At 40.3% G+C, this 17,071-nt stretch overlaps 3 protein-coding genes across 3 annotated transcripts; 1 reads left to right on the plus strand and 2 right to left on the minus strand.

Moving 5' to 3' along the window:
* Positions 1-2,216: 2,216 nt before the first annotated feature.
* LOC144628825 (uncharacterized) lies at positions 2,217-3,692 on the minus strand. Its single transcript, XM_078486938.1, has one exon. It carries the CDS (start codon positions 3,690-3,692, stop codon positions 2,217-2,219), a length of 1,476 nt encoding a protein of 491 aa, XP_078343064.1.
* Positions 3,693-4,850: 1,158 nt separating this feature from the next.
* Positions 4,851-8,419, plus strand: LOC144667525 (uncharacterized). The gene is made up of 3 exons (XM_078528953.1): positions 4,851-5,821; positions 6,666-6,762; positions 7,136-8,419. Exons 1-3 carry the CDS (start codon positions 4,923-4,925, stop codon positions 8,354-8,356), a joined length of 2,217 nt encoding a protein of 738 aa, XP_078385079.1. The 5' UTR covers positions 4,851-4,922; the 3' UTR covers positions 8,357-8,419.
* A 1,999-nt stretch (positions 8,420-10,418) lies between these two features.
* Positions 10,419-16,908, minus strand: LOC144628202 (uncharacterized). Its single transcript, XM_078486266.1, has 6 exons — positions 16,717-16,908; positions 15,049-15,354; positions 13,749-13,968; positions 13,021-13,139; positions 11,843-12,302; positions 10,419-11,476 (listed from the first exon to the last, which is right to left on the minus strand). Exons 1-6 carry the CDS (start codon positions 16,846-16,848, stop codon positions 10,974-10,976), a joined length of 1,740 nt encoding a protein of 579 aa, XP_078342392.1. The 5' UTR covers positions 16,849-16,908; the 3' UTR covers positions 10,419-10,973.
* Positions 16,909-17,071: the final 163 nt, after the last annotated feature.

Raw genomic sequence — 17,071 nt, forward strand, 5'->3', positions numbered from 1 at the left:
TGACAGTGTTATGTACAGTTGATATAGATGCATATTTTTGTTTACAGTTGATTTTATAATTTATTTCATACAAAAGCACAGTTTTTAAATATTTAGCATACCAGTAGATATAGCTAGTTAACTTAATAGCTGACTAATATTAAATTTCTTTTTTGTATCAGATACAAATTAATTAAAATATTTCATTAATAACTATTATGTCATAAATGTATGACAGACGTTACAAAATACTGGTAATATTGTGCCATTAAGGTATAAGAAACAAAATAATAATAACATTGTTTAGTAAGAGTACATAAGAATAATTATTATCCTAATGTATGTTATTTTAGAGTGATGTGTTCATCTTTGTTGTATATCTAAACATAGTTAGTAGAGGACTAACTATGATCTAAAGTTGCAACATTGCCAAAAGTAAACTTGCAAAATGGTTTAAACTATAACTCGTTTATATGAGTTTATTCTGAAAGATTTTAAGTCTTAAATTACATGACAGGTAAAGTTTCTCGAAGCCCGCACTTTATAACCTGTGGTTACCCCTAGTATTGTATGCTAGCCTGAATTTCAGAGGCCTTCTCTTGATCTGGTTGCGCTTCCTCCTAAGGGCCTGTTTACATGGAAGGCGGGTGCCCCGGCTAACCGAGTTACCCGGCTAACCGAGCTACCCTGGGGGAGCCAACTTTTCATACGTTTCTTAAGAAAACGTACTGAAGCCTTTACATGCTAGAAGGGTAACCCGCCTTGCCGGGGCACTCGGTCTACTTGCCCGGGGCACCCTTCTAGGCGGGACAGCTTTTTGCCATGTAAACGGTTATGACCGAGCTATCCCGGCTTGCCGGGATAAGTTTTCGCGCTTGTTTTTGAACTAAATTTTAAGTAAATGGCATAAAATGTATATATTCTGGACCCAAACAGTGCTATTTGATCAAAATTAGTTTTATGGGTCGGCTGGAAAATATTTCTTTGAGCAACAGCTAATTAATTCGAAATTTTCGTGGGAATGATTATCCTAATTCACGACACAACAAATTTAATTTCAATTTGACAGCCAAATACTGTTAAATTTCGATTGAATTTCGCCAAAAATGAACGCAGTAAATTTCTGAGAACTTGCACATCAAATTAAAATAGGTTTGAAGACGAAAAGTCTTGATTATTCAGTAAAAAGTCATATTTTTCTTCAATCATTTGGAGCTACAATGTTTTTCCACGCCGTGTCACGCTTCAATGACGCTGTCTCATCTCAGGTAGAAGGGCTGTGAATTCTGCATGTAAAGGCGGGCTATGTTTCATCCCTTCTAGCCGGGTAACTCGGTTAGCCGGGGCACCCTCCCTCCATGTAAACAGGCCCTAAGAAAGCCACCAGAAAAAACGGCTGAAATTTAGGCTAATTATATGCCAGGTCCTTGAGCTTGTGCTCAAATCTTGGCTGTCAGCATCGAGAAGAATGTTTTTTTTTTTTTCAACATTGCTCATCAATAATAAGAGTGGTTGCTGCATGAACGATTTGGTTAATAATTTAATAAAAGATAAAGTGACGACTGTTGCATGGTTCCCCTCTTTTACTTGCCTGCGTTCTTTTTATTTTATTTGTCTTGTCGCTGTGTGATAAATGCAGAGCAGCAGACTTGCAGAAATTTTTTAAGTATGTATCATGTTTTCATGATATTTACCTTTTTGAGAGCTTAAAACATTAATAACCGGAGCATTATTTAGGTTAACCATGTACCAGGGACTTCTGACAGGCTAACTGGAGCGCTTTTCAGGCTAACAAGAGTAAAAAAGTATAATAAAGTTCTCACTAAAGGCCTGGCAAAACTAGGAAACATGTTTCCCGAAACATTTGTAGCGCGCGCATGTTTCCCTAATGTTTCCCAGTTTTGCCACACGGGAAGCATTGTTTCAAGCGCCAATTTTGCTTCCAGGAAGCAAAATTTGCTTCTGCTACACATCAAAAACATTTCGTGTTTCCGCGCGGCATGGAAACATGGCAAAACGAGGAAACAATTATGGAAACATGTTTCTGGAAACATGTTTCCTCGTTTTGCCGGGCCTTAAATGAGTTGAAAGTGCTTTTAAAATAGTTTAAAGTTCCAGACGTTTCGGGCTTAGCCCTTCATCAGTGGAAAGTCAGGATTTCAGTTGAAAACGCTCGCTTGCGCCATGAAAACAAATTTGAGTTCAAAGGCGCGCGCGCGATAAGAGCGCGCGACAACCTAAAGATAGCGAAAATCTGAATTCAGACCATGTGGCTGACTGGTGCCCAGCTGGAAAGTAAGGCGCATTTCCTGGCGTTTGCGTAGTTTATTTCCGCCGCAGAGCATGACGCCTCGGACTTGTGCGTCTTGCAGGGCGTGTCCGTTTGCATTAAAATGCTCTGCGACAGGAAATCCCGGCAGGTTCTTCTCAATGCTGCGGAGATGCTCACCGAAGCGTTCTCTTAATGTCCGGCCTATCTCGCCGATGTAGATGGCGGAGCAACGGCGGCAAGAGATGGCATATACCAAGCCAGATGATTGACAGGTGAACGCATCCTTGATGTTAATTGAGCATTGGGGACCCTGTAGGGTGCTGTCACGAGAAATGTAATCGCAAGTGCGACAGCGGTTGTGGGTGCAAGGCGAGGTTCCCACGTGAGGGCCAGGTTGGTTACGGTCGGCGGTGTACACTAAGTTGTCTCGGACGTTGCGATCGCGGCGATACGCTACCAGCGGCGGCTGAGGAAAGATTTCTTTCGTCTGTGGATCGCCAGATAGGATGCTGAAGTTGCTCACGAGGATCCGCTTGATTCTTTCACTTAAAGGATGGTATGTGAGAACCAAGGGAATTCGACTGAGGTCTCTACTTTCGGAGTCTTGATGTTTGATGATGTCATCACGGTTGACTCGTTGAATTGCGTCCAGGTCACGCTGTAGAGAGGAGGCACAGTATCCACGTTGAACGAAAAAAGAAATCATTTCCTTGCCTTTCTCCAGAAAATCGGAGTCGTCAGAGCACAGACGCCGAAGTCTAAGAAGTTGACCACGGGGGAGACCATCCTTGCAGTGCCGAGGATGCGAAGATTGTTTGTGAAGATAGCTGTGCGTGTCTGTGACCTTGTAGTGGATGGAAGTGCTGATGTGATCATTTGTAATGGGAAGATTAATGTCCAGGAAGGAGATGTCAGAAGCAGAAATTGCGTGCGTAAACTGAAGGGCAGGGTGGAAGTTGGACACAAAGTTAATGTAGTTGTCAAGCTCCAAGCGGCTACAACAAGCAACTCCAAGTACATCGTCGATGACCCGCTTGTGGAGTTGGGGTACAAAGCTGGTGCACTGCCGTGCGATTTGTTCCTCGATATAGCCCACAAATAAACACGCATAGTTGGGGCCCATCTTGCTGCCCATGGCGACTCCTCCCGTTTGTTTGTAAAATTCGCCATTGAAGGTGAAAGCATTGAGAGTCAGCACAAGTTCGGCAAGACGGGTTAAAGTAGAAGTAGGTGGGTGGAGAACTGTACGCTTGTCGAGGAAGTAGGCTAAAGCTTCGAGGCCGCTGTTGTTGGGGATAACAGTGTACAAAGATTTTATGTCCATGGTGTATAAGAAGCGTTCGCCGGTCATGGTGTCATCGAAACGGAAATCATTGATGATGCTGAGCGCGTGGTTGGTGTCCTTTACGTAGGTTTCAAGGTCACGAACGAGGGGGCACATGATCCGGTCTAAGTACGAGGCAATGTTCTCAGTTGGACAGTTGCACGCTGAGACGATTGAGTAAACAAGAGTAAAGCCTGCCAGCCTGCAGCCTGAATTTGTCACACTAGACACTCGTTGGTGTCGTCACCCAATCTCTCCTTCTGACCGGAAGAAGGTTTGCCACGTTTTACATTCACAAACTTTAGAAAAATAATATAGGCAAACCTCCATTACTAGATTCCTCCTGCCCATGGATGAAAAAGTCTCAGTAGAAAATATAATGGTCCCAGCCACAAATAAACACAACATTTAATAATTTTTTCACAGCCTCCCAGAAGCCGATACCTCTACTAAGCAACCACTTTCAGTAGGTTGACTCAACATTTTTCTTGCAGTTTTAGTTATTATGATTCTTGCAATAGGCTTGAGTTTGTGAACTAAATACAAGAAGTCTCAGCCAGTACAGTCCCCGGGGGAGGGGGGGGGGGTACTCAAAAAAGTTTTATACGGGGAGGCTCCGCCCCAAGTGCTAACCCCTTACCCTTTTATATACCATTTTTGACAGAAATTGTACCCCTTTTGTATACCTTTAACTGAAAAAAGGTACCCCTTTCATATACCTAAGAGACATGGCGTGGACTTAAAATAGGACGTTTTCTTGTCATTTTTTTGTAGGGCTTAATAAATTAAAATAATACAGCCATAAATTGCGTCTGTTCGAAATATTTTAATTAAAGGCCCTTTTAAATAGCCAAATGACAGATTTCCATACCCTTTCATATACTTAAACTTGTGAAATCCCTACCCTTTTATATACCTGAAGCCTGAAAAAGGTACCCCTTTCGGGCGGAGCCTCCCCGTATAGGCCATTATAGGGAGTACCCCCCCCCCCGGGGTACAGTCACTGTACAGTGCAGTACTAAACTTAAAAAAAAAAAACCATCACACCTTCCACAAGTCATCAAATGATACAATTTCATTTTGATGCTTAGTGGTTTATTATCCTTTTTTCACACATCTTTAAAAATATTAATTAGTCTTATCACAATTTTTCTAAAGCGAAATATAACCAAGAGAGGATAGCTCGTCACGCAAGAATAAATATTGCGTGACGCGCCTCTGCAGGAATGCGGCAGCCTGGAAACGAAGTCTATTCTGGCGGACATTTTGAAAGTTCAAGCCGTTTGACTCCTTTGTGCAGTGTTTGTGATTGCTTCACAGGACGTCGTTTGACAATAACGCCATTTAATGGCCATGCAAAACGGTTCTAACAGTAATGGAATGTTGTGGGAGCGAGCAAAAGAACTGTTAAAAAAGGAAGAGTATGAGCGACTCAAAATCGCAATCAAAACGTTCTCGAAGACGCGATCGGTGGAAGATTTGTGTTCGGATCTTCTCAAAATTGTTAATTCACGTTCAAAGGTTGACATACTTACAGAGGTCAGGCAATGTCTTCCAAAGAATCAAAGAAACAAGTTTACCCGTCATTGCAACGAGATACTGAAAATCGAAGCTATGCGTGAACGAGGAGATTTGGAGAAGAAGAGAAAAATTGAGGCGAAGGAGTCGGAAAGAGAAAACAGCACTCCAAATTTTCAAGGCAGTCCTGCTAAGAAGACAAAGAAAAACAAGGAGAAACCGCCGAGTTCTAGAGAATCAAAAAGTCTGGCAAATCACGCTAGAAAAATTGACGAAACTGACGTCGAAAAACCAGCCCTTGGATCTCACGGCGAAGTACAGAGGATTGTTGTTATGGAAAGGAAATCTTTGAATCAGGGATTTGGTTTTAGGATACGCGGTGGAACGTTTTATCAACCTTCAATAACTGTAGCTCAAGTAGCAAAAGATTCGCTTGCTGACAGGCAGGGATTGAAAAGCGGTGATAGAATTCTTCGAGTTAATGACCAGCGTTGTGGAAGAGATGGTGTGGACATTGCTCAAGTCAGTGAAATAATCAAAGCAGCAAAGTCAATCCGCATGCGAATTGTTCCTGCAGAAGCCTTCTCCAAAGATGAACACAAGGTTCAAGATGTCGTAGAAGCAAAAGGATACAAACCACTACCAAAAAAACCGGTTGTTAAAGCAGAGGAGAAAAGAGTTTGTGTTTACCCAGATGAAGGTGGTTGGTTAGGGTGTTGTATCAGGGGGTATGTATCTTGTCATCATATATATTGTGGGGGGTGGGGTGGACGTGGGAACCTAAGATGATAAGGGGTGGGAGGGGTGCATTTTACTAGGAGAAGTAAAAGGTACAGGAAGTGGAATGTTGAGAGCCCCTGCCCTCCACCCTCCCCCCTCTCCCACTACTTTTATATTGTTGTTACCCTAGCCAGATTCCTAGAAGCTCACCTGAAATGTCAGTTGACCCTCTGTGCAGCCCTCCTGTATTGTCCAACTTACTCTAGGGTGAGTTAAGTTTGCATCCTGCAGCAGGACTCCACTGCAGTTCATGTGCCTAGGCTCAAGGGTCATTGTGTCGGAAAAGAAACTTGGGTGTATCAGTCTCTCTCGAGACCCTGCCAGGGGGGTTCCCGTGTCACTTGTCTTAATTTAAAAATGTTCCGTGTCACTGTTTTATCGCTCTTCGTGTCGCTGTTGGTTATTAAATTGAAGCAAAATTGCCTGTCCTGTCGAAATTTAAGTTTTTTTTATAAGGGTTGTCGTTTGTCGCGATTTTATTTTATGTGCTGTCACTACTTTTTGGGCCATGTCGCTTGTCAGAATTTACCCTGGCAGGGCCTCTCTCTCCACCCAGGAGTGTAAATGGGAACACCAGTTTCAGCAAACTGTTAGGACAACCTGACAGAAATGCTGGTGATGGACCAGCATCCCATCCAGGGGGAGTAACAATGTCCCTTATTGCTTCATGGGTTGACAGTGATCACTGATGAGCAATCCTAAGCATTGGAACACTTATTGGGTTTGATTGATAGATCGTGGATGTGGGGTAGGCCCATGGTTAACATTGTTGTTTCTCTTTTTGTTTTTCAGTGGCAAGGATTATGCTTGTGATGTGCATGTTATCTCAGTTGACAATGACTCCCCTGCGGAGAGGGCTGGTGTGAAGGCTGCGGATGTGATTATTGAGGTAAGTTTTCTCAAATCTTATAGTTGTTAGTTGTAAATTCTAAGAAAGGAAGAGGGAACAGTATGTACATGTAAAGCATGCTAAGCGTGAGAACCTGTGAGAATAACCTAGGAGGGCTCCATAAGTGGGAGGGGGTGGTTGTTGAGGACTTTCCCAAACTTACCACTGTATTCACCTGTGAACAACCTGCTTTAGGGTTGTCACATCACAAGGGGCAAATGTGAAACATGCTAATTCAGTTGCAGCTTTGACTGGCTGCATTGCATTAGTGTGGTTACTGGGCACTTACATTGTACCTTTAATCCCAGAAGTTTGATTGTTTGTCCAAATTGATTTGATTGCCTGATACCTGACTTCTTTTTGTCTTTGTTAGGTGAATGGAACCAGTACAAGGGATTTGACACATGTCCAAGTTGTGAGGCTTGTTATTACATCTGGTCCTTGTGTCACATTTTCATTGAAGTCAGGTGGAAAGAAAAGGAAACAATCTTCAAGGCAACAGCCAGGGGTGCGACCAACCCCTCTAAGAACCCAACACAGAAGATCACATGATGTAACTCCCCCAGGAAGCCCAACTTTTAGACTGTTCCATCTTCCTGGGTATCCACACAGGCAACAAGGTGCAGCAGTGGACTCTCCCTCGCAGCTTCCTATGGACGTTATGAGACTGGACTGCATGCCACCACCTCCGTATACCCCTGAGGTACCATCCAGACACAGACTGTTAGCTAAGGGAGGAGAGGGACAAGAACCACAGGGGTCCCCTTACCAGCAACCACCAAACGCCTCTCACCAACAGCAACCACAAGGATCCTCTTACCAAGACAAAGCACAGGGAACCCCCATCAAACAAGAAGCACAGGACACCCCTTGCCAAGAAGAGCCACAGGACACTTCTTACCAACAAGAACCACTGGGATCCTCTTACCAACAAGAGCCACAGGAAACGCATTGCAAAGAAGTTGCCATGGAGATCATTGATGACACAGATAGACAGCCATCAAATACAACTTGCCTGCTAAATCCACCTATTGGTGATGGTAATGACGTAGGGTTTGACAAAAATCTTGAAAATGTATTCCAGGATGGTGGTCTAATGGAGCAAGATTGTGCACCACACCCAATAATAAATGTTATGCCACAAGAAGACAAGACATCATCACTTGAAAAAGAAGCTTTGATCAATGACACCACCAGAGAAACATCAACAGGATTGGATCTAGCAGTTAGCAATGGCAGTTTGTCCCCTTCCACAAGCCAGTCGCCAGTTGCAGGGAGTGGACGAGAATCATTTCTCAGCCAGATAAGGCAGTTTAACAAAGCAAAACTAAAGAAACCGATCACATATTCCCAAGGAAGTAATTCTTCTGATCAGCTTCAAAGCTTGTCCAGTGAAAGTAATCACACTCCTGATGAATTGCAGCAGACAGAGGATGAGAAGGATTGCCCTCAAGGAAGTGTAGATGCTACTAACTTGTTATCTGTTCTTAACCAGGTGTTACAAAACAGAGCAAGAGTATTGCACGACACTTTAAGCAGTGCAGACGAGTTTGACAGTAGTGATGATGATGATGACACTGAGTGGGAATTGTGATTTGCCATCAATCCTAGCATAATAGCCAGAGGAACATGCTTTGCTTTGTGATGTTATGCCTGCCTACAAAAAATGTGGGCTTAGTGGCTTATCACAGGTTTTTCAGCGTTAAGTGACTATATAGGAGTATTGCTACTCCACCTGGGATGAAATACTAGTGCATAGCAGGACCCCCCCCCCCAGCATTTTCTTAGGTATTTCTAGTTTCCTTGTACCCATAATTTATACACCTGGGTGAACAGAGGCAACATTAACTGTCAGATCGCAAGTCTCCCAGCATATAATACATCTACTTATCATCTTTGGACTCGTGACCTAGCAACAAAAAAAGAACAGTTTTAAAGGTAGACTGACAGTCAGATTTTTAACATTTGGACATCCAAATGTATCAGTCTGCAACTAAAATGTGGTCAGGCCTCATATACATTTGAGTTTGGCTCAAATTCCATTGCATGCGATAATTTTGTATTATTGTGTCTTTAAATTTTTGTACCATAACTGATGAAATATCTTCCGTATAAGAAAAATTATACAGTAACTGTTGTAAATTAAAAATTGCTCCCAATCGCCCTCAATATGGCTTTAGGGTTAGGGGTAGTGTTAGGGTTTCGAAACCCTTGTGTGGGATCATTCAAACATACAATGTACTATCATAAGTGGAATTCATTTTGTTTTCAATGTTTTAATGCAATCAATAATAATTATTTAACATTTTTTCCAAGTTTGAATATGGGATTGTGAAATGGTTATAACTATTAGATGATATGATAATTTGAGTATTAGGATATTGTCTAGTTTTGACAGGGTTGCTTTTGGGTCAGTGGTGATCAGACAGGTCTCTCTCCAGGAATGTGAACCTTAAGTTAATTATAGACATGTTAATTATCAGCCAATAAACACACACATGAGATACAATCAAAGTTTTATTCAAGTTGGTGCTGAATCCCTCCCTAAGTATGTTTTCAATTTAGTAATTTGTACAATGTACATGTAATTCAAAGTGGAAAATATTCACGGCCATTTTAACACAATTTCTTTTTTCACAAATGGCCCCATTTGAAAAATAATGTAGGACTTTAATTGTGTGAGTGTTAATGGTAATTAGGTTTTACAAACTAATCAGAGACACTTATAAAGTTAATTCTCAAACTCATTAATAATTCATCAAGTTAAAACAAAGAAAATTATAACCGTGACGGTGGTTTGGAAACCCGATCTTAATTAGCATAGATTTTTACGATTTTATTTCTCCGTTTACTCCGTAGTTTTTGTTTCGATTGAGAAGATATATCAAACACTCGAGACAGTGTTTCATCGGCTATCCAAACACCTCGAATTTCGTCAAAAATACTCCGCTGCGCGTCGTATTTTCAACTCTCTTCTCGGTGTTTGGATATCCCGATGAAACACTGCCTCTCGTGTTTGATATATTACATAAAAATTATAAAAAAGTCACATAAAATAAAGAGCAAAGTTAGGGTATTTTCCCTATAAAAGACTAAAAAATGTCATATAAGTTTGAATTTGAATTTACATTTGTGCAGACAAATTCAGTTACATACATTTAGCAAACTATTATTAACACTACAGTATAATAAAATCAGAACGTACCTACCGGTACATATTTTGGGAAAATTATAAATTATGTTTGATAATATTCTAACTAAAGGTTAATCAACTGGGGTATAAAGTACTTTTTTTTTTCTGATGCTAGAGATCAAAGAAGGCAAATGGCTCATGATTCCCTCTCACTCTAAGGTATGTTGCTAATAAACATGTTCCTAGTAGGTTCCTTTTAACTTTGTTAACTTTGTATTGTATTTGTAAGTTTTAGGTGTATATACATTTCAAGATCAATATACCATGTACACTTCATAGTCAAAGTAGTCAGGGCTGTCATTAAGGGCCGTAACCCGTAACACCTGTTACAGCTGAGCTCACTCAATGTTACGGGTGAAAATGTTGATTGGCGTTATGTTACACTTGCATACAGAACGAAATGCTACGAGTGATAGCTTCAATGTTACAGCTGCTTAAGAACTTAATGACAGCCCTGGTAGTAGTCACTCATTTGGGAGCCTTGTGTTTGAGCCCTGATTTAAAGAAGAGCACTAAGTTAAACTAGAACAATGCCTTAATTAAACAAAATATACAAAAATTATGTTTTATTTTTGGTGAATGTTAGATTTTTATAAAAAATATAATAAGTTGATTGTTTTGCATCTCTATCACTCGAAACACTCATGTTTGACTCCCACAAGATCGTCAAGTTCGTTTCTTAGTTGAATGTTTTGTTACTGGCTATATACCGGTACATGCATAAAAACTGTTGCATACGCTATAATGCGTTACCATGTCATGTTCATCATTATGATGATAAGTGTTTGTTCTCCATTAGTCAGTAGCATTGCCACTTACTAACTGATAATTATATTATAATGGTTTGATCACTCCTGCTATATATTACAATTTATGGCCTTTAATTTAAGGCCAATAAGACCTTTTGTGAAATGAAACAAAATTTTATATACTGTACACAAATGATAGTTATTGCCTCTAATAATAATTATTGCTAATAATGCAGGTTTTTACCGTTAAGAATTTGCTTAGAAGACTTTTAAATGTAAGTCTCTTTTACATTTTCTTGTTGGTACTCAAAGCACTTTGTGCAGTTTTCTGTCCAGGTTTTTAATAAGTCCAGCAAGTCATGTCGCTCTGTTTTATCAAAGACATCCATTAACACTCCAACTGTGGCCCCTCTACCCTTTCGTGCCACCCATTCGTTTAAGAGATGGTCAGTAGGTTGATCACTATTTCTGAGCAAAGAAATCTCAGGCCTGAAAAATCCAAGCTTCTCACCCAAGATGCGGTAGTCATGGTGGAAGAAAGGGGTAACGATATCCAATTTTAAGCAAATGAAATAGTAGATTTCCCCTGGAAGATGCTCGATAGTTTGTTCTCTTTTGTCAGGTAGGGAAATTGACAAACAGTTCTGGCAAAGAGGTATGTCTTGGTCTGTTTGTGTTCCACGTGGATCAGGGGGTGTAGGGAGTGGAGTGCCTGATTCCTGTATGCCAAAGCAATCAGGGCTACTGCTTGCTCCATTCACGAATCCTCTGTCTTGATCAGGTGTTGAAGGTGAGTGCCCTGCATATACAGACCTGGATGTGAGTTTGGCATCATTGACATTAGGGCCTGTGCCTTGTTCTTCTTGTTGACATGTTGGTGGTTCATGTGGCTTGGGCTGTACAAGGAGTGAAGTGCCCAACTCCTCTTTGCTACTGAAACCAGGGTTATGGCTTGCTCCATTCATGTATCCTATGTCGTGATCAGGTTGCGGGGGCAGGAACCCTACATATGCAGACATGGGTGCGAGTTTAGCATCATTGACATGGGGGCTTGTGCCAGCTTGTTCTTCTTGATGACATGTTGTTTTTGGTGTTTCACATGGCTCGGGGGGTACAAGGAGTGGAGTGGCTATGGCACTCATGTCTTGATCAGGTGGTGAAGGCAGGGGCCCTAGTGCAGGCACTGGTATGGGTTTAGCACCATTGCCAGAAGGGCTTGTGCCTTTTTCTTTTTGCTGACAGGTTAAATCAATGGTTGGCAACTCATCTGCTTGGAAACTGTTGACGTAACGAATCTGTGCTTCGCTTAGGGATTTGCGTAGATATCCATTTTCTACCTCCGCTGGCCAGGTGCAGTTGCTGTCCCTATTATGGAAGTTTTCTTCATGCAGCAAATCTTGGGGTTCCTCAATTGATAATTTTACTGAGGTTTTAGCTCTCTGGAGTTTGGTTTTCACCTCGTTGAAAGTGAGACCTTTCACTGCCTGTCCATTGATTGCTGTGATCTTGCATCCAGGGTTGAGGTATGAACACATCGCGGCAGGTGTCTTGCCAGCAGCAATTTGTGTCACAATCGGGCAGGGCTGTTCAAGTTGATTCTGTACAAAGTGGTGAGTACATTATCATTCAGTAGATAGTTTGGAACCCTAGTACTCTGGCTAAAGGCATTTAACTTTGGATCAAACCTGGCCAAGACTGATAATAATCATAATGGTGACGATGACAATGATGGTAATGAAAATTTATTTAAGAAAAAAGTCTTTTAAATGAACTGCTCCCAAAGTAGCAGATCAGATAAAATTAGGAAAAGCTATGGAGTAATTAATGTTCTGTAGGGAACAAAGAGAAGAGTTCAGTTAAAGTCTGCATCCAAGCCTTATGTGGCCCATCAGGCCAGAGCTTAAATATTATTTTTGGTTTTAGTGGCATAAAGTAACAAGGAGTATATATTTCTACTGGTTGGGATGCTATTCCATCGCAGGGTTACCCCCAGCAGTGAATATTTAATGGCTGATAAAAACTTTAAATATGTATGGGAAAAGTAATCTCTAGCCTATTCTACCATTTTTGGTGGCACTTTGGTTGCTTAATTCAGTTTAATATTTTGTGCACTATTAATTGACATTCACTCAAAAATTGGATGTGTTTGAAACACGTGTTGCACTTGCATATTTCAAATATTTGCAGTAAATCTCCATTGATTATTGTGGTTTTCAATTTATTTTCTTTGGGGTTTTTAAAGATAAGAACAGTGGAAAATCATGAATTATCTTGGTAATGTAAGTAAGCTTGTAAAAGATTTATTGGACAGTTTACCTGAGCAAATCTAAACTTAAAGCCATAGTTCATCTTTGGGTTGCTCTTCTTCAACTCAGCTTCAAGCCGTCTCCATCCTAAATATTCCGGTGAATCTATTGCATATCTGGTAAGATATCCTTGAAAAAGAAAAATATATATTTACTTTTAGTTTTCAATTTACAGCAAGGCGCCCAAATGTGTGACCACTTTTAATTTATTCACATTCTTTCGTGCAGATTTAATCCAATCAGAAGTCAACTGCAAGCTATCCACGGCTTTTGATTGGATTAAATCTGCACGAAAGAATGTGAATAAATTAAAAGTGGTCACACATTTGGGCGCCTTGCTGTAAATGTGATATGAGTGACACAGTGTCCTCCCATATATTGTGACGGACTCTATTAATCCCCAGGTGGTCAGGGGGTACTCACTGGTTGCACAGTCTCCCGAGCCAAAGGCTCAGTTACTAGCTTAATCTTTATAAATTATAACATTAACAATTTATAACAAAAACATAAAAATGTTCCTCAGATAGATCTAGGATGTTTCCTAAATATTTATAACTAATGCTAATATTAAAAATACAAATCAGTCCTAAGAATCTAAAAAAAATAAAACAAAAACACAAATAAGGGGGGGTGGGTGGGTATTTTCTGGAACAAAACCTTACAACATTGTGCTGGGTAGCAGTCTCCGCAGACAAATAAATTATTGTAGTGTACATAAACACCTATGTGGGGACATACCATACTGCCGCCATTGCCGTCTCTGAATGGTTAACTTGATCCCCTGTTGAAGATTAAGCTGGTGAATTATCTGTTGTAGCTCTTTATATGTCTTGTCTTGAAGTGTGGCATGCTCGTTGATGGCAATAACTTTGTCTCCTCGTTTCAGTCCCTTCAGGTCTATCTTGTTTTGGAAAATCTTGTCAACTAGTGGATATGTTTTGCTGTTGTCATCTAAATCCTGAAGGATAGAACATACTCTTATTAGACCAGAAACTAGTAGTTTGTTATCATCCTGGAACAGTCTGAACAGTAGATTTATAAAGTACAGTGTTATATTAGCCTTCAGGTGCAGAATAGTTAACCGTAATGCCACAGCTTGATGCGGAAAGTTTCTAAAATTAGACTTTGCCTGTTGATTTTATTTTTTATTAACTAATGAAAAAAAAAAAAGAATACTGAGAGAATATAGCTCATTAAATGTACCCTTGAGAGAAGATTATGCTTGGCTATAATTATTACATATGTTCACTGACTGTGAGGAAAAGTACAACTTTGTAAACATGAAACTGATGTACAGCATTGTAACTTTGGGAAAAGTGACTTCCAGGTATTTTCAAAACTACAAACTTCTAATCAATTCTATTACAACTTACACTGATTCTACATGCATTTCTTTGTTTGTTGAGTTATGTTCAAGTCTTAAGATTAAAATACAGGGTACCATATTTTCTCAATTAAACACCACAGGTACTGAATAAACGCCATGAGGTCTCCGAAGTAGAGTTGAAAATATTCCCTTTTGGTATTTATTTGAGGTAAAACAAGCTGTAAGTATATTAGCCAGATCATGTTTGTCAACAAAAAAAATGAATAAAAACCCTTGCTTAATGAGCACCAGGCTTGAATAAACTGCAGGAGTCAAATAAACACCAGGTCCACCAGGTTTTAAAGTTTGCAATAAACACCAGCTGGGACAAGATTGCATCTATGTCCCCAGTTGCCACAATTGTTCTGGTCTGTGCCAGGGATCAGGACCCCTGGGCTAATGTGAAAGACCACCAAAAAGACGGCCGAATCTGATTGGCTGTTGAAAACCTGTTCATTTCACCACAATCTCCGGTGCACCCATACAATCAAACCGGAACCAGGATTTCCTGGATCCAGTTTGGGATTAGCCCAGAACCATTGAGATTCATTGACTGCTGGTCAAGGGGACAAGATTGGGAAGAAGTCAAATGCTGACTGATAAACATGGTTAATGAGGAGGAAGTCTGAAATTTAAAACCTATCCTGATAATATATGTAACAAAATACTTACAGGGTGAAAGATGTCAAGAGCAAAAGGCAGATCCTTGAGTCTGACTTTATGGTTGATCGTCACTTGATTTGGATCCCAAATATTAAATTCTTGGTGTTTTATTGGCTTTCTTACAATGAGAATCAGAGTATCATCTTGGCATGCAAATTTCACTCTGTGAAGAAAAGTTTCGTCTTTGTTACAAGTATTTGCACCACTGATTGAAGTTATCCAGTCACCAGCTTCCAACGTATTTAACACAGCACTGTCCTTGTCTTGTGTGTAATCCACTATCCAATAGTAGTATGGTGGAACTCTGTCAGCATCCTAAAAGAAAAACAGGAGGCAGGTTATCCTAAGTTTGTATTTTTTCTTATGTAAATATTGTAAATTAAGGATAAAACAACCTATTATAGGATATCCTTATAAATGTAAGCTAATATTGTATTGTATTGTATTGTATTATTGTAGTATTTAAATACTAGTTATGCAATGTTTTCGAGTGGTATACTTAACAATAATTATTCCACGAGTGCGCGTTGGATATGAGATGGTAGATAACCAATGAGGCATGTATCACCGAGTTGGCTATAACAATCTCATATCCAAAACGCCCAAAGCAATTTTGCAATATTTGAGCTCCCCAGCTGTTTTTGTTGACGCATATCAGCTACCACATTTTTTTTTTTGGTTTCTCGGTATACATACTCGCCTAAAGGCTCGTGTGTATACCAAGAAAATACAAGTGACTCGTGGGATATTCCATATTATTAAAAAATAGCAATGGTATATTGCAATTCCTGTCAGTTTTGATTGGTTAACAGACAATGGTATTTGAGCTCATATACCATTCACCTCAAATGTATACAGCAAGAAAGTGTTGTGTAACTATTTTACTTTAAAATACTAAATTTCGGTGAGAATAAGATCGCAGCGCACGATGGGAACGTTGGGTTGAATACCGTTGAATATACAATGGCTTTCCTGTATTCTGATTGGCTGTATTTTCTATGGCATGGTTAAAGTATTGTATTGTATTGTACATGCAATCAGTGTAAAAAATCAAATCTCTAATAAAGTTCCTCACCACATGTATACATTTGCAAGTTCTAGATGTTGTGTCTAGTATATGGCATGCATTGTTGTATAATCAGTGGGTAAAACCACTTAAATTTCCACTTGATCAGATGCATTTACAAGCAGAAGCAGGCTCTCTTCGGGGATAACGCACGAGTAGCAATGCCGCGAGTTTCGGCGCGCGAAGCGAGCTGCTGACGTGCATATCATTACCCCTAAAGAGAGCCTGCTCACAGGCTAAGTGAAACTATTCTATGGAACATTCTGTTTTATCGCAAGCGATTATATATCCAGATTCTTGTCCACAGAGGGTGGGGGTTTGCATTTGTAGCGCGAGATCAGTATCATCTCAGAAATTTTTTGTCACGATGCTCATTTTCATCCATCATCTGCACATAACAGATATCCTGCGATATCCGTAGGTTCGTCCGAAGTTTTGCAAGGCGCTAGAACTCGCGCGGAATATCGCGTGATGGTATCGCGTGCTAGTATCAAGCGATATAGACAAAAATGCACACCACTAGATTATAGGTCAGCTTGCCGAATCATTACTAAACATATACTGACTTGACTTCATTATTAAAAAAAAATTCTATCATGATTATAACTTACGATTTTGACGGAAATCGAGCAGTCAAGGCAATCCAGCTCTAACGTTATTTCTGGGCCATAAATTGTTAACTCTGGAAAGCTACACGCATTGTGCACACGTGGCGTCTCTCTCTCTAAGCCTACATTTGCCATGCTTACGAATAACAGATAACTGTGAAAAAGCAAACGAATTGCAATGTGCTCTCTATTCTGCAGGAGTTCTGGAATGTGCTTGCTCCAGCTATTTTACTGGAACATATTTCTCTTGACTGGAATTAAAATTCGGGGAATCCCCTACTCTAGCTCGACCAATAAGAATCAGAGGCTATAGTGTCCCCGGAATGTCACGCGCCTTCACGCGCCTAAAGTCAATGAC

This window comes from Oculina patagonica, chromosome 10 (assembly GCF_052425735.1).
Source record: "Oculina patagonica isolate OP01 chromosome 10, crgOcupat, whole genome shotgun sequence".
Classification (NCBI taxonomy): domain Eukaryota; kingdom Metazoa; phylum Cnidaria; class Anthozoa; order Scleractinia; family Oculinidae; genus Oculina; species Oculina patagonica.

What these genes read in the sequence shown, in the direction of transcription:
- LOC144667525 (XM_078528953.1), top strand. Translation starts at nt 4,923, where the DNA reads ATGGCCATGCAAAACGGTTCTAACAGTAATGGAATGTTGTGGGAGCGA. An exon ending in TTAGGGTGTTGTATCAGGGG is followed by an intron (nt 5,822 to 6,665) that starts GTATGTATCTTG and finishes TTTGTTTTTCAG; the next exon opens with TGGCAAGGATTATGCTTGTG. An exon ending in CTGCGGATGTGATTATTGAG is followed by an intron (nt 6,763 to 7,135) that starts GTAAGTTTTCTC and finishes TGTCTTTGTTAG; the next exon opens with GTGAATGGAACCAGTACAAG.
- LOC144628202 (XM_078486266.1), bottom strand. Translation starts at nt 16,848, where the DNA reads ATGGCAAATGTAGGCTTAGAGAGAGAGACGCCACGTGTGCACAATGCG. An exon ending in TTAAGTTTAGATTTGCTCAG is followed by an intron (nt 12,303 to 13,020) that starts GTAAACTGTCCA and finishes CACTTTGTACAG; the next exon opens with AATCAACTTGAACAGCCCTG. An exon ending in ACCACCTGATCAAGACATGA is followed by an intron (nt 11,477 to 11,842) that starts GTGCCATAGCCA and finishes CACCTGATCAAG; the next exon opens with ACAGAGGATTCGTGAATGGA.
- LOC144628825 (XM_078486938.1), bottom strand. Translation starts at nt 3,692, where the DNA reads ATGTGCCCCCTCGTTCGTGACCTTGAAACCTACGTAAAGGACACCAAC.